The 24,924-nt window shown below is 53.4% G+C and overlaps 1 protein-coding gene across 5 annotated transcripts; it reads left to right on the top strand.

Moving 5' to 3' along the window:
- Positions 1 to 1,339: 1,339 nt before the first annotated feature.
- On the top strand, positions 1,340 to 24,810 carry ppp4r4 (protein phosphatase 4, regulatory subunit 4). 5 transcript variants are annotated; one of them, XM_056428066.1, is made up of 25 exons: positions 1,340 to 1,667; positions 5,055 to 5,128; positions 5,334 to 5,436; positions 5,570 to 5,717; positions 7,756 to 7,829; positions 10,955 to 11,061; positions 11,209 to 11,316; positions 11,384 to 11,505; positions 11,603 to 11,725; positions 12,477 to 12,607; positions 12,685 to 12,804; positions 17,973 to 18,050; positions 18,208 to 18,291; positions 18,424 to 18,597; positions 18,682 to 18,787; positions 18,984 to 19,131; positions 19,216 to 19,360; positions 20,507 to 20,545; positions 20,651 to 20,722; positions 20,799 to 20,841; positions 20,976 to 21,041; positions 22,032 to 22,122; positions 23,115 to 23,176; positions 23,262 to 23,577; positions 24,569 to 24,810. In XM_056428066.1, the coding sequence occupies exons 1-25, from the start codon at positions 1,515 to 1,517 to the stop codon at positions 24,612 to 24,614; spliced, it is 2,733 nt and encodes a 910-aa protein (XP_056284041.1). In that variant the 5' UTR covers positions 1,340 to 1,514; the 3' UTR covers positions 24,615 to 24,810. The 5 variants fall into 5 exon arrangements, with proteins under 5 accessions (XP_056284041.1, XP_056284040.1, XP_056284039.1 ...); XM_056428065.1 differs by having other exon boundaries at positions 20,793 to 20,841; XM_056428064.1 differs by having other exon boundaries at positions 20,633 to 20,722.
- The last annotated feature ends 114 nt before the right edge of the window (positions 24,811 to 24,924 follow it).

Raw genomic sequence — 24,924 nt, 5'->3', positions numbered from 1 at the left:
AATCAGCTTGCCGCCAGTCTGGAGGGACTATGGTGTTGAAAGCTGAACTATAATCAATGAACAGTAGTCTCACATAGCCCCCCTCTGGCTGTCCAGATGAGAGAGTGTGGTGTGCAGTACCTGGGAGACAGCATCATCCGTGGATCTGTTTGGGCGATAAGCAAACTGCAGCGGGTCCATGGAGGAAGGGAGGAAGGCGCAGATGTAGTCCTTTATCAGCCTCTCAAAGCATTTCATGACCACCGAGGTGAGGGCCACCGGTCGGTAGTCATTCATACATGCTGGAGAAGCATTCTTGGGCACAGGGACAATAGTGGATCTCTTGAAGCAGGCGGGGACCACGGACTCAGCCAGGGAGAGGTTGAATATTGTGGTGAACACTGGAGCTAGCTGGTTAGCACAGGTCTTCAGTACTCGCCCAGATATGCCATCTGGACCTGCAGCTTTCCTGGTGTTCACCCTCAACAGAGCCCTCCTCACACTGTGCTCGGTCACAGAGAGTGTGTGTTCATCCCCAGCGGTAGAACTCACCTCGGCTACGCTTACGGTGTTGTTGTTAGCAGCGAGCTAGCGCTGTTGTTGCTAGCCTCAAACCGTGCATAAAATGAGTTCAGGTCGACCGCTAGGGATGCGTCGGCACTCACCATAGCGGGGTCTGCTCTGGTAGTTTGTGATAGTCCGTAGCCCCTGCCATAGGCGCCTGGTGTCGCGCTGCTCCATCTGTGATTCCACTCTGTCTCGGTACCTCCTCTTGGCCTCCTTCACCGCCCTCCTCAGTCCATAGACCGCTGCCTTGTACTCGTCCATGTTGCCGGATACAAGACCGGAGTTATAGGCAGCAGTACGGGCGTTCACAGCTTCACGGATGGATCTATCAACCCACGGCTTTTGATTAGGAAAGACCCTAACTTTTACCGTGGGGGCGATGGTGTCCGTTAGCGTTGCTATGAGGCTCATTGCTACTTCCGCAAACTCGCTGACGTCACTGGAACTGGATTGGATCATGTCCCAGTCGACGATACTCAGAGCGTCCTGTAGCTCAGCCTCTGATTGAGAGAGAGAGGGAGAGAGACAGAGAGCGAGGGGGGAGAGAGAGTGAGAGAGACACACAGAGAGAGGGGGAGAGAGAGAGAGAGAGAGACAGAGAGAGAGAGACACAGAGAGAGAGGGAGAGAAACAGAGAGAGGGGGGGGGAGAGAGAGAGAGACACACAGAGAGAGAGGGGGAGAGAGAGAGAGAGACACAGAGATAGAGAGGGAGAGAGACAGAGAGAGGGGGGGGAGAGAGAGAGACACAGAGAGAGAGCGGGAGAGAGAGAGAGGGAGAGCTCCTACAGAAGCCCTCACTAAACATCTGTTTCATTCCAGCAGCTCCACGCGCAGATGGGCTGAACCAATCAGGACTCGCGATGCCGAACAGAGGAATGTCGGCGCTGTTTGAAGTCTGCGTGTGAACCGGCCTGATCGACAGCTCGTGACGGCTGTTCCCGGTTAGTGACCGCCCCCCTCACCGGGATGCTCGGCTCTCCCAGCAGCACCCAGTGGGAGACGTTCTCCAGCGGCAGGATGAGCGCGTGCAGCCCGCTGGAGGAGCTGCACGCGCTGCACGAGCTGCACGAGCTACACGAGCTCGCCTTCATCGAGAGGCCGGCGCGCAGGAGCCTCAAGGTAAGGACCGCGTTACGGAGATGACGTCATGTGAGGAGGACGCGGAGCATGCGACATGTGTAGTGATGAAGAGGAGGATGGAGATAGTGAGAATGAGTCAGGAAGAGGAAGAGGAGCAGCCTCCACGCACCAGAGGGAGACCCGCTATCTGCGCAGCATGACGCAGTTTCGGTCTGTCTGTCGTTCTGACCACCTGTCTGTCTGACCACCTGCCTGTCTGACCACCTGCCTGTCTGACCACCTGTCTCTGACCAGCTGTCTGTCGTTCTGACCACCTGTCTGTCTGACCGCCTGTCTGTCTGACCACCTGCCTGTCTGTCCACCTGTCTGTCTGACCACCTGTCTGTCGTTCTGACCACCTGCCTGTCTGACCACCTGTCTGTCTGACCGCCTGTCTGTCTGTCCACCTGTCTGTCTGACCACCTGTCTGTCTGACCGCCTGTCTGTCTGACCACCTGCCTGTCTGTCTGACCACCTGTCTGTCTGACCACCTGCCTGTCTGACCACCTGTCTGTCTGACCACCTGCCTGTCTGTCTGACCACCTGTCTGTCTGACCACCTGCCTGTCTGTCTGACCACCTGTCTGTCTGACCACCTGCCTGTCTGTCTGACCACCTGCCTGTCTGTCTGACCACCTGTCTGTCTGACCGCCTGTCTGTCTGACCACCTGCCTGTCTGACCACCTGTCTGTCTGTCTGACCACCTGTCTGCCTGTCTGACCACCTGCCTGTCTGACCACCTGTCTGTCTGACCAGCTGTCTGTCGTTCTGACCATCTGTCTGTCTGTCTGACCACCTGTCTGTCTGACCACCTGTCTGTCTGACCACCTGCCTGTCTGACCACCTGTCTGTCTGACCAGCTGTCTGTCTGACCACCTGCCTGTCTGACCACCTGTCTGTCTGACCAGCTGTCTGTCGTTCTGACCACCTGTCTGTCTGACCACCTGTCTCCCTGACCGCCTGTCTGTCTGTCTGACCGCCTGTCTGTCTGACCGCTTGTGTCTCTGACCGTCTGACTACCTGTCTGTCTGACTGACCACCTGTCTGTCTGACCACCTGTCTGTCTGACCAGCTGTCTGTCTGACCACCTGTCTGTCTGACCAGCTGTCTGTCGTTCTGACCACCTGTCTGTCTGTCTGACCACCTGTCTGTCTGACCAGCTGTCTGTCTGACCACCTGTCTGTCTGACCAGCTGTCTGTCGTTCTGACCACCTGTCTGTCTGTCTGACCGCCTGTCTCCCTGACCGCCTGTCTGTCTGTCTGACCGCCTGTCTGTCTGACCGCTTGTGTCTCTGACCGCCTGTCTGTCTGACCGTCTGACTACCTGTCTGTCTGACTGTCTCACTGCAGCAAGTATCTCCGATACTAATCCATGAACCACTTTGATCACACAGTATAGATGAGAATGATTAGTAGTCACAATTATGAAGAGATACTTCTAGAACTCAAAATGAAGCTCAAGCTGAAGTGGGCGGGGCCACGAGCAGCGCGTGTTGAAGGGAGGGCGGGGCTTCTTGTTGATGATGACGTCAGTGGGCAGGGTGTGTGAGTCCTCTTGTGGGTGAAACCCCGACATCATGAGGACGCAGTCACACACCCCCATGTCCTCCTACACACACACACACACACTTTTCTTTATCTGCGTCCTAAACCTAGTATTGTAAATGTCTATATATATATATATACATATACACAAATGTATATATATACTTATGTATATATATATATACATATATATAAATGTGTATATACATATATATATACACACTATGAAGTAACAGCTCATTAAGGGTTCATCTCCATGACTTCTCTGCATGATGTGTTTGGTGAATTCATTGTGTTCCAGCTCCATGGGCTTGAATGAGGGGACACAACAGGGGACACGTAAATACAGGGGACATGTCAACTACAGGGGACACGTAAATACAGGGGACACATCCATGACAGGGGACACGTCCACTACAGGAGACACGTAAATACAGGGGACACGTCCACTACAGGAGACACGTCCACTACAGGAGACACGTAAATACAGGGGACACGTCCACTACAGGAGACACGTAAATACAGGGGACACGTCAACTACAGGGGACACGTAAATACAGGGGACACGTCCACTACAGGAGACACGTAAATACAGGGGACACGTAAATACAGGTGACACGTCAACTACAGGGGACACGTAAATACAGGGGACACGTCAACTACAGGGGACACGTAAATACAGGGGATACGTCAACTACAGGGGACACGTCCACTACAGGGGACACGTAAATACAGGGGACACGTAAATACAGGGGACACGTCCACTACAGGGGACATGTAAATACAGGAGACACGTAAATACAGGGGACACGTCCACTACAGGAGACACATCCACTACAGGAGACACGTAAATACAGGGGACACGTAAATACAGGGGACACGTCAACTACAGGGGACACGTCCACTACAGGGGACACATAAATACAGGGGACACGTCCACTACAGGGGACACCTCCAATACAGGGGACACGTCCACTACAGGGGACACGTCCAATACAGGGGACACATCAACTACAGGGGACACGTAAATACAGGGGACACGTCAACTACAGGGGACACGTCCACTACAGGGGACACGTCAACTACAGGGGACACGTCCACTACAGGAGACACGTAAATACAAGGGACACGTAAATACAGGGGACACGTAAATACAGGGGACACGTCAACTACAGGGGACACGTAAATACAGGGGACACGTCAACTACAGGGGACACGTCAACTACAGGGGACACGTCCACTACAGGGGACACGTAAATACAGGGGACACTTCAACTACAGGGGACACATAAATACAGGGGACACGTCCACTACAGGGAACACGTAAATACAGGGGACACGTCCACTACAGGGGACACGTAAATACAGGGGACACGTAAATACAGGGGACACGTCAACTACAGGGGACACGTAAATACAGGGGACACGTAAATACAGGGGACACGTAAATACAGTGGACACGTCAACTACAGGGGACACGTAAATACAGGGGACACGTCCACTACAGGGGACACGTAAATACAGGGGACACGTCAACTACAGGGGACGCGTAAATACAGGGGACACATAAATACAGGGGACACGTCAACTACAGGGGACACGTAAATACAGGGAACACGTCCACTACAGGGGAAACGTAAATACAGGGGACACGTCCACTACAGAGGACACGTCAACTACAGGGGACACGTAAATATAGGGGACACGTAAATACAGGGGACACGTAAATACAGGGGACACGTCCACTACAGGGGACACGTAAATACAGGGGACACGTCCACTACAGATAGTAGAGCTCTGAAGATCACGATGAAGACTTTACCGTCTGGATGTCTTCACTCAGACCGCGGAGGAGATCGACCAGCTGACTGTGGATGAAGACCTGAATGACATTGAGAGGGCCGTCTACCTGCTCAGGTAAGACCTGAAGAACTAGGTCTTCAGAACTATGGACCTGAACCAGTCCTAACGATAGACCTGAACCAGGTCTAACTGTAGACCTGAACCAGCTCTAACTATAAACCTGAACCAGGTCTAACTATAGACCTGAACCAGTCTGAGCTATAGATCTGAACCAGCCCTCCCTATAGACCTGCCCCCCATGTGATCCCTCTCTCCTCAGTGTGGGCCAGGAGGTGCAGCGGGCGAGTGTCATCAGTAACCTGCCGAGCCTCGTTCGTCAGAGTCCAGCCGAGACTTTCCGTCGGGTGGTACCAAAGGTCCGGGTACGTACACAGTGACCTCCGTCAGGTGTAGTTAGTGCCGTCAGTGTTACAGGTGGGGAGCAAGTGGACAGGCATTCTGGGAAATGACAGCTTTGTTGTCCAGGTGTGTCATTCACCGGTCCTGTGTGCTCAGGAGGTCCTGAATGGAGCCGGATCAGAGATCCAGCTGGCAGCGGCGGCCTCGTTCCTCACCATCCTGCAGGACGACATCATCCTGATCCACACCCACACCTTCTCCATCCTCAAGACCGTCCTGCTGCACCTCAACCACCGAGACACAGGTTCATGTTGTCTAGTCCCAAAGACCTGTTAACATACTGCATCTTCTGACCTTTGTCCCCACTTCAGTTCAGGGACAACTCCCCCAAAACAGCAGCAGTAGATAGGAGAATAATAATGATAAGTTAACAGCACAGACCCACAGGTAACACCACCCTAACCACCTGAACCACGAGGACACCTTGAGAGAGGTAGAGGAAGGTGGTGTGTGGATATTGCACAGATTAGAATATTGCATATTTCTCACAGATAGTAATAGTAATGTTTCACATATTGCACATGGTAAGAGAGCTGAGGTGGTGTTGGGTTAAGGAGATGAGGTTCCTCTTGAAGCCTTAGAGATAGAGTAAGGAGATGAGGTTCCTCTGTAGGAGCCTTAGAGATAGAGTAAGGAGATGAGGTTCCTCTTGGAGCCTGAGAGATAGAGTAAGGAGATGAGGTTCCTCTTGGAGCCTTAGAGATAGAGTAAGGAGATGAGGTTCCTCTTGAAGCCTTAGAGATAGAGGAAGGAGATGAGGTTCCTCTAGGAGCCTTAGAGATAGAGGAAGGAGATGAGGTTCCTCTAGGAGCCTTAGAGATAGAGTAAGGAGATGAGGTTCCTCTTGGAGCCTGAGAGATAGAGTAAGGAGATGAGGTTCCTCTTGGAGCCTTAGAGATAGAGGAAGGAGATGAGGTTCCTCTTGGAGCCTTAGAGATAGAGTAAGGAGATGAGGTTCCTCTTGAAGCCTTAGAGATAGAGGAAGGAGATGAGGTTCCTCTAGGAGCCTTAGAGATAGAGTAAGGAGATGAGGTTCCTCTTGGAGCCTGAGAGATAGAGTAAGGAGATGAGGTTCCTCTTGGCGCCTTAGAGATAGAGGAAGGAGATGAGGTTCCTCTCGGAGCCTCAGAGATAGAGGAAGGAGATGAGGTCCCTCTAGGAGCCTTAGAGATAGAGTAAGGAGATGAGGTTCCTCTAGGAGCCTTAGAGATAGAGGAAGGAGATGAGGTTCCTCTGGGAGCCTTAGAGATAGAGGAAGGAGATGCGGTTCCTCTAGGAGCCTTAGAGATAGAGGCAGGAAATGAGGTTCCTCTAGGAGCCTTAGAGATAGAGGAAGGAGATGAGGTTCCTCTAGGAGCCTTAGAGATAGAGTAAGGAGATGAGGTTCCTCTAGGAGCCTTAGAGATAGAGGAAGGAGATGCGGTTCCTCTAGGAGCCTTAGAGATAGAGGCAGGAAATGAGGTTCCTCTAGGAGCCTTAGAGATAGAGGAAGGAGATGAGGTTCCTCTAGGAGCCTTAGAGATAGAGTAAGGAGATGAGGTTCCTCTAGGAGCCTTAGAGATAGAGGAAGGAGATGAGGTTCCTCTAGGAGCCTTAGAGATAGAGGAAGGAGATGAGGTTCCTCTGTAGGAGCCTTAGAGATAGAGTAAGGAGATGAGGTTCCTCTAGGAGCCTTAGAGATAGAGGCAGGAGATGAGGTTCCTCTAGGAGCCTTAGAGATAGAGGAAAGAGATGAGGTTCCTCTAGGAGCCTTAGAGATAGAGTAAGGAGATGAGGTTCCTCTCGGAGCCTTAGAGATAGAGTAAGGAGATGAGGTTCCTCTAGGAGCCTTAGAGATAGAGGAAGGAGATGAGGTTCCTCTCGGAGCCTTAGAGATAGAGTAAGGAGATGAGGTTCCTCTAGGAGCCTTAGAGATAGAGGAAGGAGATGAGGTTCCTCTAGGAGCCTTAGAGATAGAGTAAGGAGATGAGGCTCCTCTAGGAGCCTTACAGATAGAGTAAGGAGATGAGGTTCCTCTAGGAGCCTTAGAGATAGAGGAAGGAGATGAGGTTCCTCTAGGAGCCTTAGAGATAGAGGAAGGAGATGAGGTTCCTCTGGACCCCAGAGAGAGGGGAGTCTGGGTCTGCTGCCTGGACCCGACCCGGATTATGTGGATGGATTAGCTGAGATGTTGTTGTTGACATTGATGCTCACGATGTTGTTGTTGTTGACATTGATGCTCATGTTGTTGTTGACATGACTGACACTAACATTGGATCCTTGCTGTGGATGCTGCTGGCCAGCGGTGGGCAACGCGTGGCTGGAGGCCCTGCTGTGGGCCATCAACGCTCTGCCCAGAGAGACCATCAAACAGGAGGTGATCAGCTTATTGATCAGGACACGAGACGACATGGTCACAAGATGTGGGACATGACCAGCTGACCTCTACCTGTCTCTGTGTCTCTTACCTGTCTCTGTGTCTCTTACCTGTCTCTGTGTCTCTACCTGTCTCTGTGTCTCTTACCTGTCTCTGTGTCTCTACCTGTCTCTGTGTCTCTTACCTGTCTCTGTGTCTCTACCTGTCTCTGTGTCTCTTACCTGTCTCTGTGTCTCTTACCTGTCTCTGTGTCTCTACCTGTCTCTGTGTCTCTACCTGTCTCTGTGTCTCTACCTGTCTCTGTGTCTCTACCTGTCTCTGTGTCTCTACCTGTCTCTGTGTCTCTACCTGTCTATGTGTCTCTACCTGTCTCTGTGTCTCTACCTGTCTCTGTGTCTCTACCTGTCTCTGTGTCTCTACCTGTCTCTGTGTCTCTACCTGTCTATGTGTCTCTACCTGTCTCTGTGTCTCTACCTGTCTATGTGTCTATACCTGTCTCTGTGTCTCTACCTGTCTCTGTGTCTCTATCTGTGTCTCTACCTGTCTCTGTGTCTCTTACCTGTCTCTGTGTCTCTACCTGTCTCTGTGTCTCTTACCTGTCTGTGTCTCTACCTGTCTCTGTGTCTCTTACTTGTCTCTGTGTCTCTTACCTGTCTCTGTGTCTCTACCTGTCTCTGTGTCTCTACCTGTCTCTGTGTCTCTACCTGTCTGTGTCTCTACCTGTCTCTGTGTCTCTTACCTGTCTCTGTGTCTCTACCTGTCTCTGTGTCTCTACCTGTCTCTGTGTCTCTTACCTGTCTCTGTGTCTCTACCTGTCTCTGTGTCTCTTACCTGTCTCTGTGTCTCTACCTGTCTCTGTGTCTCTACCTGTCTGTGTCTCTACCTGTCTCTGTGTCTCTTACCTGTCTCTGTGTCTCTTACCTGTCTCTGTGTCTCTACCTGTCTCTGTGTCTCTACCTGTCTCTGTGTCTCTACCTGTCTCTGTGTCTCTACCTGTCTGTGTCTCTTACCTGTCTCTGTGTCTCTACCTGTCTCTGTGTCTCTACCTGTCTCTGTGTCTCTACCTGTCTCTGTGTCTCTACCTGTCTCTGTGTCTCTTACCTGTCTCTGTGTCTCTACCTGTCTCTGTGTCTCTTACTTGTCTCTGTGTCTCTTACCTGTCTCTGTGTCTCTACCTGTCTGTGTCTCTACCTGTCTCTGTGTCTCTATCTGTGTCTCTACCTGTCTCTGTGTCTCTACCTGTCTCTGTGTCTCTTACCTGTCTCTGTGTCTCTACCTGTCTCTGTGTCTCTACCTGTCTCTGTGTCTCTTACTTGTCTCTACCTGTCTCTGTGTCTCTACCTGTCTCTGTGTCTCTACTTGACTCTGTGTCTCTTACCTGTCTCTGTGTCTCTATCTGTGTCTCTACCTGTCTCTGTGTCTCTACCTGTCTCTGTGTCTCTACCTGTCTCTGTGTCTCTATCTGTGTCTGTGTCTCTACCTGTCTCTGTGTCTCTTACCTGTCTCTGTGTCTCTATCTGTGTCTCTACCTGTCTCTGTGTCTCTTACCTGTCTCTGTGTCTCTACCTGTCTGTGTCTCTACCTGTCTCTGTGTCTCTATCTGTGTCTGTGTCTCTACCTGTCTCTGTGTCTCTATCTGTGTCTGTGTCTCTACCTGTCTCTGTGTCTCTACCTGTCTATGTGTCTCTACCTGTCTCTGTGTCTCTTACTTGTCTCTGTGTCTCTACCTGTCTCTGTGTCTCTTACCTGTCTCTGTGTCTCTACCTGTCTCTGTGTCTCTATCTGTGTCTGTGTCTCTACCTGTCTCTGTGTCTCTACCTGTCTCTGTGTCTCTACCTGTCTCTGTGTCTCTTACTTGTCTCTGTGTCTCTTACCTGTCTCTGTGTCTCTTACTTGTCTCTGTGTCTCTTACCTGTCTCTGTGTCTCTATCTGTGTCTCTACCTGTCTCTGTGTCTCTTACCTGTCTCTGTGTCTCTACCTGTCTCTGTGTCTCTTACCTGTCTCTGTGTCTCTACCTGTCTCTGTGTCTCTTACTTGTCTCTGTGTCTCTATCTGTGTCTGTGTCTCTACCTGTCTCTGTGTCTCTACCTGTCTCTGTGTCTCTTACCTGTCTCTGTGTCTCTACCTGTCTCTGTGTCTCTATCTGTGTCTGTGTCTCTACCTGTCTCTGTGTCTCTACCTGTCTCTGTGTCTCTTACTTGTCTCTGTGTCTCTTACCTGTCTCTGTGTCTCTTACTTGTCTCTGTGTCTCTTACCTGTCTCTGTGTCTCTATCTGTGTCTCTACCTGTCTCTGTGTCTCTACCTGTCTCTGTGTCTCTTACCTGTCTCTGTGTCTCTACCTGTCTCTGTGTCTCTTACCTGTCTCTGTGTCTCTTACTTGTCTCTGTGTCTCTTACCTGTCTCTGTGTCTCTTACCTGTCTCTGTGTCTCTTACCTGTGTCTGTGTCTCTACCTGTCTCTGTGTCTCTACCTGTCTCTGTGTCTCTTACCTGTATCTGTGTCTCTACCTGTCTCTGTGTCTCTTACTTGTCTCTGTGTCTCTTACCTGTCTCTGTGTCTCTATCTGTGTCTGTGTCTCTACCTGTCTCTGTGTCTCTTACCTGTCTCTGTGTCTCTACCTGTCTCTGTGTCTCTTACCTGTCTCTGTGTCTCTACCTGTCTCTGTGTCTCTTACTTGTCTCTGTGTCTCTACCTGTCTCTGTGTCTCTTACTTGTCTCTGTGTCTCTTACCTGTCTCTGTGTCTCTATCTGTGTCTCTTACCTGTCTCTGTGTCTCTATCTGTGTCTGTGTCTCTACCTGTCTCTGTCTCTCTACCTGTCTCTGTGTCTCTACCTGTCTCTGTGTCTCTTACTTGTCTCTGTGTCTCTTACCTGTCTCTGTGTCTCTTACTTGTCTCTGTGTCTCTTACCTGTCTCTGTGTCTCTATCTGTGTCTGTGTCTCTACCTGTCTCTGTGTCTCTACCTGTCTCTGTGTCTCTATCTGTGTCTCTACCTGTCTCTGTGTCTCTACCTGTCTCTGTGTCTCTTACCTGTCTCTGTGTCTCTACCTGTCTCTGTGTCTCTACCTGTCTCTGTGTCTCTACCTGTCTCTGTGTCTCTTACCTGTCTCTGTGTCTCTCTAGGTGCTGAACCCTCTCCTCTTCCAGTCTCAGCTGTCTCACTCTCTTCAGGCTCGTCTGGCTAGCTGTCGCATTTTAGGAAAAGTTGCTCACAAGTTCGACACTCACATGTGAGCTGCAGTACCACACACTACACACACACACACACACACACACACACACACACACACACACTACACACACACACACACTACACACACACACACACACACACACACACACACTACACACACACACACTAACACTGTGTGTGTCAGGGTGAAGACGGAGCTGCTGCCTCTGGCCCGGTCCTTGTGTCAGGACCGGGCCTTTGAGGTCCGGGGCTGCATGTGCCGCCAGCTGGAGTCCATCTCCAGAGCCACGGGGTAAGGCTCCGCCCCCGAGCCCCACGGCGGCCCCCTGCGCTGGGCTCACCGTGTCTCCTGTCCTCAGGGTGGAGGACACCAGGACGGAGCTGCTTCCTGAGCTGGTGGAGCTGGCCCGGGACGAGGAGAGCAGCGTCCGCCTCGCCGCCTTCGACACCATCATCAACCTGATGGACATGATGGGCGCCGGTGGGTCCCCAGAGCGGCGGTCTCCTGGTCCTCAGAGGACGCTCCACTCTCGTCCCCCGTCTCTAAACACCACCTGAAACCCTAACTCTCCTTTCAGAGGACCGGCTGCACGTCGTGGTTCCCATGGTGATGTCCGTGTGCGAGGTGTCCTTGCAGGCGGACGCAGGCGCCATGGCGTCTTTGTCCTTCCAGTTTGGGAAGGTCTGCAGTGGACTGGCAGGTGAGGGTCCTGGTGGGGTCTCTGATGGGGTCTCTGATGGGGTCCTGGTGGGGTCTCTGGTGGGGTCTCTGATGGGGTCTCTGATGGGGTCCTGGTGGGGTCTCTGGTGGGGTCTCTGATGGGGTCTCTGGTGGGGTCTCTGGTGGGGTCTCTGATGGGGTCCTGGTGGGGTCTCTGATGGGGTCTCTGGTGGGGTCTCTGATGGGGTCTCTGGTGGGGTCTCTGGTGGGGTCTCTGGTGGGGTCTCTGTTGGGGTCTCTGATGGGGTCTCTGGTGGGGTCTCTGATGGGGTCTCTGTTGGGGTCTCTGGTGGGGTCTCTGATGGGGTCTCTGGTGGGGTCTCTGATGGGGTCTCTGTTGGGGTCTCTGATGGGGTCCTGGTGGGGTCTCTGGTGGGGTCTCTGATGGGGTCTCTGGTGGGGTCTCTGATGGGGTCTCTGATGGGGTCTCTGTTGGGGTCTCTGGTGGGGTCTCTGGTGGGGTCTCTGGTGGGGTCTCTGATGGGGTCTCTGATGGGGTCTCTGTTGGGGTCTCTGGTGGGGTCTCTGATGGGGTCTCTGTTGGGGTCTCTGATGGGGTCTCTGGTGGGGTCTCTGATGGGGTCTCTGTTGGGGTCTCTGGTGGGGTCTCTGGTGGGGTCTCTGGTGGGGTCTCTGGTGGGGTCTCTGATGGGGTCTCTGATGGGGTCTCTGTTGGGGTCTCTGATGGGGTCTCTGGTGGGGTCTCTGGTGGGGTCTCTGGGGTCTTGTAGGCTCCCTGTCAGACGAGGAGAGGGCCCGGCTGCTGCAGAGGTTCAAGGTGCTGTGTGTCGCCGGCTTGCAGACTGAGGGGAGCCCGGCTGAGTCCACGCTGGTCCGCTGTCACTGCTGCTACAACCTGCCGGTACAGAACTCGGCTCCAGACCCGGTTCAGTGTTGCTCCAGACGGCCGGTGTCACTTCCTGTTTGCTCTCTCTCCAGGCCATGGTGGTGTTTGCCGACTCGGTTCACTTCCTGCCAGAACTCTACCCGTCTTTCTCCAGTCTTTGCTGTGACCCACAAGTCAGCGTTCGACAAAGTGCTGCAGCCAGTTTCCACCAGGTGAGACCCGAGACCCCCAGGCTGCTGAGGGGGACTACAGTCCAGGGTTCTCTGACTCAGATGTTTTGGACATCATTGAAACCACGTTCATTATAACATCTTCTCTGATTGGCTGTCAGGTTATCACACATCCACCACACCGTAGACTGTTTTCATCCCACAGCACAGCTCCATCCGCTCACCTCAGGTCCCTCACCTGGTCCCTCACCTGGTCCCTCACCTGGGCCCTCACCTGGTCCTTCACCTGGTCCCTCACCTGGTCCCTCACCTGGTCCCTCACCTGGTCCTTCACCTGGTCCCTCACCTGGTCCTTCACCTGGTCCCTCACCTGGTCCCTCACCTGGTCCCTCACCTGGTCCTTCACCTGGTCCCTCACCTGGTCCTTCACCTGGTCCCTCACCTGGTCCATCACCTGGTCCCTCACCTGGTCCTTCACCTGGTCCCTCACCTGGTCCTTCACCTGGTCCCTCACCTGGTCCCTCACCTGGTCCTTCACCTGGTCCTCACCTGGGCCCTCACCTGGTCCCTCACCTGGTCCCTCAACTGGTCCTTCACCTGGTCCCTCACCTGGTCCTTCACCTGGTGCCTCACCTGGTCCCTCACCTGGTCCTTCACCTGGTCCCTCACCTGGTCCTTCACCTGGTCCCTCACCTGGTCCCTCACCTGGTCCTTCACCTGGTCCCTCACCTGGTCCCTCACCTGGTCCCTCACCTGGTCCCTCACCTGGTCCCTCATCTGGTCCCTCACCTGGTCCCTCAGCTGGTCCCTCACCTGGTCCCTCACCTGGTCCCTCACCTGGTCCCTCACCTGGTCCCTCACCTGGTCCCTCACCTGGTCCCTCACCTGGTCCTTCACCTGGTCCCTCACCTGGTCCCTCACCTGGTCCTTCACCTGGTCCCTCACCTGGTCCCTCACCTGGTCCCTCACCTGGTCCCTCACCTGGTCCCTCACCTGGTCCTTCACCTGGTCCCTCACCTGGTCCCTCACCTGGTCCCTCACCTGGTCCCTCACCTGGTCCCTCATCTGGTCACTCACCTGGGCCCTCACCTGGTCCCTCACCTGGTCCTTCACCTGGTCCTTCGCCTGGTCCCTCGCCTGGTCCTTCACCTGGTCCCTCACCTGGTCCCTCACCTGGTCCCTCACCTAGTCCTTCACCTGGTCCCTCACCTGGTCCTTCACCTGGTCCTCACCTGGGCCCTCACCTGGTCCTCCACCTGGTCCTTCACCTGGTCCATCACCTGGTCCATCACCTGGTCCCTCACCTGGTCCTTCACCTGGTCCCTCACCTGGTCCTTCACCTGGTCCCTCACCTGGTCACTCACCTGGGCCCTCACCTGGTCCCTCACCTGGTCCTTCACCTGGTCCTTCACCTGGTCCCTCGCCTGGTCATTCACCTGGTCCTTCACCTGGTCCCTCACCTGGTCCTTCAACTGGTCCCTCACCTGGTCCTTCACCTGGTCCATCACCTGGTCCCTCACCCTGTCCATCACCTGGTCCCTCACCTGGGCCCTCACCTGGTCCTTCACCTGGTCCTTCACCTGGTCCCTCACCTGGTCCTTCACCTGGTCCCTCACCTGGTCCCTCACCTGGGCCCTCACCTGGGCCCTCACCTGGTCCATCACCTGGGCCCTCACCTGGTCCTTCACCTGGTCCTTCACCTGGTCCCTCACCTGGTCCTTCACCTGGTCCCTCACCTGGTCCCTCACCTGGTCCTTCACCTGGTCCCTCACCTGGTCCATCACCTGGTCCTTCACCTGGTCCCTCACCTGGTCCTTCACCTGGGCCCTCACCTGGTCCCTCACCTGGTCCTTCACCTGGTCCCTCACCTGGTCCTTCACCTGGTCCCTCAGCTGGTCCCTCACCTGGTGCCTCACCTGGTCCCTCACCTGGTCCTTCACCTGGTCCCTCACCTGGTCCTTCACCTGGTCCCTCACCTGGTCCCTCACCTGGTCCTTCAACTGGTCCCTCACCTGGTCCATCACCTGATCCCTCACCTGGTCCCTCACCCTGTCCATCACCTGGTCCCTCACCTGGGCCCTCACCTGGTCCTTCACCTGGTCCCTCACCTGGTCCTTCACCTGGTCCCTCACCTGGGCCCTCACCTGGTCCCTCACCTGGTCCCTCAACTGGTCCTTCACCTGGTCCCTCACCTGGTCCTTCACCTGGTGCCTCACCTGGTCCCTCACCTGGTCCTTCACCTGGTCCCTCACCTGGTCCCTCACCTGGTCCTTCACCTGGTCCCTCACCTGGTCCCTCACCTGGTCCCTCATCTGGTCCCTCACCTGGTCCCTCAGCTGGTCCCTCACCTGGTCCCTCAGCTGGTCCCTCAGCTGGTCCTTCACCTGGGCCCTCACCTGGTCCTTCACCTGGTCCCTCACCTGGTCCCTCACCTGGTCCTTTACCTGGTCCCTCACCTGGTCCTTTACCTGGTCCCTCACCTGGTCCCTCACCTGGTCCCTCACCTGGTCCTTTACCTGGTCCCTCACCTGGTCCTTTACCTGGTCCCTCACCTGGGCCCTCACCTGGTCCCTCACCTGGTCCCTCACCTGGTCCCTCACCTGGTCCTTCACCTGGTCCCTCACCTGGTCCCTCACCTGGTCCCTCACCTGGTCCCTCACCTGGTCCCTCACCTGGTCCCTCACCTGGTCCCTCACCTGGTCCCTCACCTGGTCCCTCACCTGGTCACTCACCTGGTCCCTCACCTGGTCCCTCACCTGGTCCCTCACCTGGTCCTCACCTGGTCCCTCACCTGGTCCTCACCTGGTCCCTCACCTGGTCCTTCACCTGGTCCCTCACCTGGTCCTCACCTGGTCCCTCACCTGGTCCCTCACCTGGTCACTCACCTGGTCCCTCACCTGGTCCCTCACCTGGTCCCTCACCTGGTCCCTCACCTGGTCCCTCACCTGGTCCCTCACCTGGTCCCTCACCTGGTCCCTCACCTGGTCCCTCACCTGGTCCTTCACCTGGTCCCTCACCTGGTCCCTCACCTGGGCCCTCACCTGGTCCCTCACCTGGTCCCTCACCTGGTCCTTCACCTGGTCCCTCACCTGGTCCTTCACCTGGTCCCTCACCTGGTCCCTCACCTGGTCCCTCACCTGGTCCTTCACCTGGTCCCTCACCTGGTCCCTCACCTGGTCCTTCACCTGGTCCCTCACCTGGTCCCTCACCTGGTCCCTTACCTGGTCCTTCACCTGGTCCTCACCTGGTCCCTCACCTGGTCCCTCACCTGGTCCTCACCTGGTCCTCACCTGGTCCTTCACCTGGTCCTCACCTGGTCCTCACCTGGTCCTCACCTGGTCCTCACCTGGGCCCTCACCTGGTCCTTCACCTGGTCCCTCACCTGGTCCCTCACCTGGTCCCTCACCTGGTCCTTCACCTGGTCCCTCACCTGGTCCCTCACCTGGTCCTTCACCTGGTCCCTCACCTGGTCCTTCACCTGGTCCTCACCTGGTCCCTCACCTGGTCCTTCACCTGGTCCCTCACCTGGTCCTTCACCTGGTCCCTCACCTGGTCCCTCACCTGGTCCTTCACCTGGTCCCTCACCTGGTCCCTCACCTGGTCCTTCACCTGGTCCATCACCTGGTCCCTCACCTGGTCCTTCACCTGGTCCATCACCTGGTCCTTCACCTGGTCCTTCACCTGGTCCCTCACCTGGTCCTTCACCTGGTCCCTCACCTGGTCCCTCACCTGGTCCATCACCTGGTCCCTCGCCTGGTCCTTCACCTGGTCCCTCACCTGGGCCCTCACCTGGTCCTTCACCTGGGCCCTCACCTGGTCCTTCACCTGGTCCTTCACCTGGTCCATCACCTGGTCCCTCACCTGGTCCTTCACCTGGTCCCTCACCTGGTCCTTCACCTGGTCCCTCACCTGGTCACTCACCTGGGCCCTCACCTGGTCCCTCACCTGGTCCTTCACCTGGTCCTTCACCTGGTCCCTCGCCTGGTCCTTCACCTGGTCCCTCGCCTGGTCCCTCGCCTGGTCCTTCACCTGGTCCCTCACCTGGTCCCTCACCTGGTCCATCACCTGGTCCTTCAGCTGGTCCCTCACCTGGTCCTTCACCTGGTCCTCACCTGGGCCCTCACCTGGTCCATCACCTGGTCCCTCACCTGGTCCTTCACCTGGTCCCTCACCTGGTCCCTCACCTGGTCCTTCACCTGGTCCCTCACCTGGTCACTCACCTGGTCCCTCACCTGGTCCCTCACCTGGTCCCTCACCTGGTCCTCACCTGGTCCCTCACCTGGTCCCTCACCTGGTCCCTCACCTGGTCACTCACCTGGTCCTTCACCTGGTCCCTCACCTGGTCCCTCACCTGGTCCCTCACCTGGTCCCTCAGCTGGTCCCTCAGCTGGTCCATCACCTGGTCCTCACCTGGTCCCTCACCTGGTCCCTCACCTGGTCCCTCAGCTGGTCCATCACCTGGTCCTCACCTGGTCCTCACCTGGTCCCTCACCTGGTCCCTCAGCTGGTCCATCACCTGGTCCTCACCTGGTCCCTCACCTGGCCCTCACCTGGTCCCTCACCTGGTCCCTCAGCTGGTCCATCACCTGGTCCTCACCTGGTCCCTCACCTGGTCCCTCACCTGGTCCCTCAGCTGGTCCATCACCTGGTCCTCACCTGGTCCCTCACCTGGCCCTCACCTGGTCCCTCACCTGGTCCCTCAGCTGGTCCATCACCTGGTCCTCACCTGGTCCCTCACCTGGCCCTCACCTGGTCCCTCACCTGGTCCCTCACCTGGTCCCTCAGCTGGTCCTTCACCTGGTCCTTCACCTGGTCCCTCACCTGGCCCTCACCTGGTCCTCACCTGGTCCCTCACCTGGCCCTCACCTGGTCCCTCACCTGGTCCCTCACCTGGTCCCTCACCTGGTCCCTCAGCTGGTCCCTCACCTGGTCCCTCAGCTGGTCCCTCAGCTGGTCCTCACCTGGTCCCTCACCTGGCCCTCACCTGGTCCCTCACCTGGTCCCTCACCTGGTCCCTCAGCTGGTCCATCACCTGGTCCCTCACCTGGTCCCTCAGCTGGTCCATCACCTGGTCCCTCACCTGGTCCCTCAGCTGGTCCCTCAGCTGGTCCTGTGTGTTCTTGCTCAGCGCTCCAGCATGACCCTGTCTCTGTACGGTCTGTTGTACCTCTTGCTCGTGGTGGTGCTCACGGTGCTGCTGGTCCTTCCAGGTGGTGAATCTGCTGGGCTCAGACGCCCAACTGGTCTACAAAGAGCTGGTGGCTTTGCTGCAGGATGAGGCTCTGGAGGTGAGTCCAGGAGATCTTCCAGCTCTCTGGAGTCTTGGTTTTGGTTTGTTGTGCCACTCTGCAGCACATGCTCATGTTGTCTGGCAGAAGTTTAGAGCCACAACACGTTTCACAGCCCAGACCTGTACATAGCGGAGCTCTGATTGTTGTTTTTGAGGTGTTGGACGCTCTGGTGAATCATCTGGAGGAAACTCTGGAGGCAGTTCTGTCCAGAGGAGAGAACCTGGTGCTGGACAACAAGGTAAGGACACCGGCCTCCGACACCTAAACTCGATGTCAGCGTGTTCATCTGCCTCCGTTTTCATTGCCTCTGTCCTCTTGGTCCTCTGTGTCCACTGACTCGACGTTGTCCTCGTGGATGTTTCCTCATCAGTTCCCGGAGCTGCTGTCGGCTCTGCTGCTGGCGGAGCAGAAGGTGGGCCTCTCTCTGCGCTGGCGGCTGCATGAGAAGCTGCTGCAGCGGTACAGTTGTCTGGCGAGACTGCTGCCTGGGAAACTGCTGCACCAGAACTTCTCCCTTCGCATCTTCACCATCCTCACCACTAATGTGCGCCGCACAAGACACGGCTCAATGCAACCAGTGAAGCGGGTGGACAGGCAGGTGACCCCCCTGTGGTTCTCGGTGTTGCAGAAGGTGTTGCCGGTTCAGAGAGAGGCTGCTCGGACCTTCTGCACATTCCTGCGTTACAACCGCAAACATGAGCAGCGCCAGGAGATGATGGAGCGACTGATCCAAGGTCAGAACACTGTGGCCGTCTCAGGTACTCGGGGTGCCATGTAAGAACAGCTCACTGTTCTTCAATCCATCAGAACCTCCTGCACTAATGTGAGCTCGGGGCCCGCTGCAGTCAGAAGACTTAAGATCTGGGGAACGGTGATCGCTGCAGAACCCTTTGAGTGTAAAATACATGTTAATGACTCGTCTCATTTCAGATCTGGCTCAGGGGCGGAGCTACTGGAACCGCCTGAGGTTCCTTGATGTTTGTGAAACGGCCTCTGAGATTTTCTCCAGGAAATACTTTAACAAATACTTCCTGATCCCTGCGTTGGAGTTGGTCCACGACCCCGTGGCCAACGTCAGGTAGATCTGTCAGTCTTCTGTCCAGTGACGCAGGTAGACTGTCTAACCTCTATGAAACCCGTCTGTTGGTTCACCTGTCTGCAGGTACAAGCTCTGCCAGTTGTTGCCAAGATTGCGTTCATCGCTCCGCCTGCCGGCCGACAAGCAGCTGCTACAGCAGCTCGACTTCTGCGTCCAGAAACTCCTCTGCAGGGAAAAAGACAAGGACGTGGTGGCCAGCATCCGCAAGGTACCATCACCACCAACTGAGACCAGCACGGACCTACTGAGACCAAGACCGGTCCAGAGCTACTGTCTGAAGACTTTCTGTAGGTCTAAGATTATCTAATCTACCAAGACCGGTCCAGACCTACTGTCTGAAGACTTTCTATAGGTCTAAGATTATCTAATCTACCAAGACCGGTCCAGACCTACTGTCTGAAGACTTTCTATAGGTCTAAGATTATCTAATCTACTAAAACCGGTCCAGACCTACTGTCTGAACACTTTCTGTAGGTCTAAGATTATCTAATCTACCAAGACCGGTCCAGACCTACTGTCTGAAGACTTTCTATAGGTCTAAGATTATCTTGTCTACCAAGACCAGTCCAGACCTACTGTCTGAACACTTTCTGTAGGTCTAAAATTATCTAATCTACTAAAACCGGTCCAGAGCTACTGTCTGAAGACTTTCTGTAGGTCTAAGATTATCTAATCTACCAAGACCGGTCCAGACCTACTGTCTGAAGACTTTCTATAGGTCTAAGATTATCTAATCTACCAAGACCGGTCCAGACCTACTGTCTGAACACTTTCTATAGGTCTAAGATTATCTAATCTACCAAGACCGGTCCAGACCTACTGTCTGAAGACTTTCTATAGGTCTAAGATTATCTAATCTACCAAGACCGGTCCAGACCTACTGTCTGAAGACTTTCTATAGGTCTAAGATTATCTAATCTACTAAAACCGGTCCAGAGCTACTGTCTGAACACTTTCTGTAGGTCTAAGATTATCTTGTCTACTAATACCAGTCCAGAGCTACTGTCTGAAGACTTTCTATAGGTCTAAGATTATCTTGTCTACCAAGACCAGTCCAGACCTACTGTCTGAACACTTTCTGTAGGTCTAAAATTATCTAATCTACTAAAACCGGTCCAGAGCTACTGTCTGAAGACTTTCTGTAGGTCTAAGATTATCTAATCTACCAAGACCAGTCCAGATCTACTGTCTGAAGACTTTCTATTGGTCTAAGATTATCTAATCTACCAAGACCAGTCCAGATCTACTGTCTGAAGACTTTCTATAGGTCTAAGATTATCTAATCTACCAAGACCAGTCCAGATCTACTGTCTGAAGAGAATAATAACGTGTTGAGTGTGGTCATGTTTTTCAGACGGTTCTGGAACTGGACAAACTGGACCTTGCAGAGCCTGTAAGCACCTTATTTTCATGCAGGACTGATCCGTACATTACAGCTGAGTGTTCGGCTTCACTTTAAACTCTTTATGCCTCCATCTAGTATGTTGTGTCTTGGCAGTTTCACAAGAGACAGGAGAGAGATTTACTGGACCAGAAGAAGGAGAAGGAGGAGAATCTGCTGCTGGAGATGGTGAGTCTGAAGCTGATCATCTGGCGTCTGAATCCCGTTCCCTTGTTCATCACGTCTCCTCTGTCGTCAGCAACAGCTGGAGCGCCAGCAGAGTGAAGGGAAACTGAACGAGAGAAAACGTGAGCCGACATTTGACTTTTGAACAAGATAATTCACACGAGTGGTTTCTCTTTTATTCTGGGTCTTTGTTCAAATGCATGTGAAGTCAAAGTTGTATCTTTTTGTCCTGTTCGTAAACGTCTTTCTTTGACAGGAAGAGACAGTAAAACCAGTCTGTCCATCTGCGTGTCCTCGCCAGGAGCCACGGCGGCGTCCTCCGGTAAGAACGACGGACGATGCTCCAGCCGTGACTTCTCTCCTGTCTTGTTCGCGGACTTTTCATTGCCATCCATTAAAGGCTATCATCAATATTATATTATATCAAATGAAAAAGTGGCATGTTGTGTTTCTCTGGTTATGATGAAGCCATGAAGAAGAACGATCATCTGAGTTTCAGCTCCTCGTTCGTGAGTGCAGGCCTGGAGGAGGAAGCAGGGACATGTCCGTCTCAACATCTACAACATGAATCAGACTTAGCTGCTCACTGAGAACAGCCACAATGAAGACATATGCACAAACCCCACAACTGCATCACTAAAGAAGAGAAAACGAGCCTCGACCCGCGTCCTGCTCAGAGAACACGTCATGAAGAGCAACGGGAGAATGAGCTTACAGAGTCAAGATCAAGTATGAGAACAAATGCACAATATATACAATAAGATAGCGGAGCAGGACATATTAAACTAAAAAAAATGAAATAATAAAGAAGAAGAGTATATCCAGTGTGTATATACAGTGGAAGCATTTCAAGGGTTATTGATGATTCACTTGGAGGAGGAGATATATTATAACATGTTATTGCAGTTTAACAATGTGAAAAGAAAGTGGAACTGTTGGCTAATCAACACAAATAAAGGAGAGCACTTCATTGAGGTTCTCACCATGTTGAAGCAAACTTGACGCACTTGGCCCACAAGTGAACTGTCGACAGCTCGGGAGCAGCTGCTGGACACAGAGGGTAGCAGGGCGCGAGACCGAGGACGGGCACACACTAAAGCTCCTATGACTCATCGGGGTGCTTCATACCCACTGGGCATGAACACATTCACTTAAAGTCAGCGGGACCTTCATGTTGCGCTCACTTTCCGTTTCAAGGTCGTAGAAGTCTGGCGTCTCTGAAGTGGTGAAGTGGTCCTCACAGTGTGGGACCTGCCTGTCGTCTCAGTGGCCGTAGTGCTCGTCTCATTGTGGAACCTGATTCTTCTTCCAGGTAAAGAGACGAGGAAGGCCAAACTGTCGAGGAGTCGATCTCTCAGCAGTCAGCCAACGACCTCCAAAGCTGCCAACTCAGAGCGACCTCTGTAAGAACTGCAAACCTTCCTTCCCTTGAAATGGTCCGTCAGCAGCAGCTCTACGTTTCAGTGTCTGGGTTCAGGAGCAACCCCCAGAACCAGGCCAGTGGTCCAAACTCTACAATAGGAGTGCATGGAAGTCTCACAAGTGCTTTGAACGAGAGAAACTAATTTCGGCAAATATGTAGTGTTTTTGCAGATAGATATAAATATGTAACAATTATTAATGCCTAAATTATTAATCATTATTAATCATAAAACGAATGATGGTCCTCAGCTTCCGCTATAAGACCATGAGAGGGCTTCTCTCAAACAAGCTGGGTCATAAACCCTGTGCTCCTTCCAGAGCTCTCCAGAGTTCATGAATCCCTTTGATTCCCCAGATTGACCCGCTGTGTCTCCAGGCCCGAGGGGTCAACTCAGTCCACTTAGTGACCTTGGGGTCGAGAGCAGTTTCTATAAGAAGTTCATTAGTTGAGATTGGGTCATTGTCGTTATCACATCTTAGTCTTCATCATCTTTCCGTTTTCGCTCAATGTTACATTGTCTTGACTTCAACCTGCTCGTCAAAGTTAAAGCCGGATTCATAAACCACACGACGGTTTAGGGTTAGGGTTAGGAGGGAGGGGTTAGGTTAGGAGGGAGGGGTTAGGTCAGGAGGGTTATGGCTAGGGGGAGGGGTTAGGTTAGGAGGGTTAGGGGTTAAGGTTAGGAGGGAAGACACGTGGTCCTCCAGGCTCTTCATGTGGCGGATCCGCTGGCATATCCACGGCCTTGTGGGAGAACAGCTGCAAATCATGATGTCGAACCTCTTATTTTTGAGGTAGGAAGCAAACTAGTTTGAGGCAGAGCCATCAACACCGACCCTGAACCGGAGCGAGCGATGAACAATGTCGCGTTCCGATGTATCGGACGGCGAGCCGAGATCAAGAACATCTGTTATCTGGGACGCTCAAATCAAGCTTCAAGTGTTCTTGATGTTTTGTTTCTGTCGGTTTCAGGAAAGTGAAAGAGCCGAGCAGCATGTCTGGACCTGGAAAACCCCCCATGTCCTTGATCAAAGGTACCACCTGCTTGCATTGACACTGGTTCTGCAGAACAGACGGACATGTGATGTTCTTTATTCACACATCACTTGTGTTTCATAGATGACCCCTTGAGGACTGCCCATTTCTCTACAGCAACCCAGTCCACCTCCTCCATGCCAGTCCTGATCCGCAGCAACACCATCAGCCTCCTGGATAGGGCCAGCACACTGGATCAGAGAGATCACATAACCAGTACACTACCCCACAAAACACGTCAAATGGACCGCAGGAACAATATGATGGAGCAGAGAACAATGGACCATAGAACCTCAGCTACTGACCAGAGAGACCACAGGACCAGTACCATGGACCAGCGCAGTAAAACGATGGACCGCGGGTGTAGGGTGAAGGATGGCCAGTCCAGAAAGCTGTCCATGTGAGTTCTTGCCAAATGTTCTGGTGGTAGAATTCTACGAGCCAACGATCCCACGTGGGTTTCACAGTTTGTAACTCCAGTTCCCCTCAGACCAGATCCAGGATCAGCCCTCACACAAGGTTCTCCGAGTTCATTGAACCAATCACAGGGCTTTTCATTGTCTGTGTGGATCTTATCTGAGACCCCCCTGAATCACTCCAGTTCGGGCCAACAGAGCCTCGGGGAGGTCTACAGGGTCCGGGTGGGCACGTGGCTCCTCCCATCAGTGGATGAATGGATGTGATTAGATGGTGACGAGCAACGTTAAAGTGCTTTGAGTGAGAGAGAACAGATCTATGAAGTAGTTATTGACCTTTTCCTTCAGGCCTTAACCCTCCTCCATCAAACCTCTGGGCAGGAAGACCCCCAGAGGGTCTCTGCAGACACCAGCTGGACTTCATCTGGTTTGTGTTGGAAGCACAATAAGAACAGGGAGCTTTGGTTAAGTTATGTCAGTCGATGTTACTGGTTATTATCAAATCAAGTTGGCACACAGCACGTTGAGAAGTTCCAGAAGCTCAACATGTGAGACGCCAGTGGAGGAAGAATAGGGTCTAGATGCTCTCCTTTCATCGTCTCATCGCCTCGTGTAGAGAAGTCGGTTAAACCCTAACAAATAATCTAATGTCATTTATTTTAATTACTCATCAATTGTCCGATTTAAAATAATATTTAGGGTCCCGGGTTAGGAAAAGCCCTCTTCATCCTCATCTTCATCTTCATCCTCTTCTCTTGTGTACTACATACTGAACCCGGTCTCGGTTCCTGGGCGTGAGAACATCATTTATTGATGGGATTGAACCATGAACTGGTTTAGTTTAGTCTGAATCCTTTTCATTTCCTTGAGCTGACACGGTGTACGGAGAACAAGGCGGAGTCAGGCGTCTTACTCAAGCCAACATCTTTCTTTTGATTCAAATGATTTATGAGCCGTTTTGTCTTTTATCTACAGAAACAGGAAGTCGAACTCCTTCAGCGTCCAGTCGGGAAGAGACTGAAGATGATGATGTCATCGTACCTCCTCCAGGCCATGAGCCAATCAGCAGTCAGGGTTCACAAGTTAAAGACAAGTAGCGGCTTACCCAGAATGCACCAAGACATCATCTCTTCCAAACAGAGACATTAGAGTCTGATCTGTGTATTCTCATGATCTCATCCTGTCTCCTGATTGGTTCAGTAAACACACTTACAGACTCTCTGTGTTCTTATTGGTTAGTGGGCCGCATGCTGACATGTGATTGGTTGGATCAGTCCTGTCTCCGTAACGGTGACTTCATAGAACTGTTGATTGTTTTTGGACCATGTGAT

Source organism: Pseudoliparis swirei, chromosome 12 (genome assembly GCF_029220125.1).
Source record: "Pseudoliparis swirei isolate HS2019 ecotype Mariana Trench chromosome 12, NWPU_hadal_v1, whole genome shotgun sequence".
Lineage (NCBI taxonomy): Eukaryota > Metazoa > Chordata > Actinopteri > Perciformes > Liparidae > Pseudoliparis > Pseudoliparis swirei.
The sequence above is the reverse complement of the archived record's forward strand: the minus strand, read 5'-3'. Positions and strand labels throughout refer to the sequence as shown.

Excerpts from the sequence above, each read along its gene's own strand:
- ppp4r4 (XM_056428063.1), top strand. The coding sequence starts at position 1,515 with ATGCTCGGCTCTCCCAGCAGCACCCAGTGGGAGACGTTCTCCAGCGGC. Across the intron at positions 12,608-12,684 it reads ACTGCTGCTACAACCTGCCG|GCCATGGTGGTGTTTGCCGA; the intron begins GTACAGAACTCG and ends CTCTCTCTCCAG. Across the intron at positions 18,788-18,983 it reads GATGGAGCGACTGATCCAAG|ATCTGGCTCAGGGGCGGAGC; the intron begins GTCAGAACACTG and ends GTCTCATTTCAG.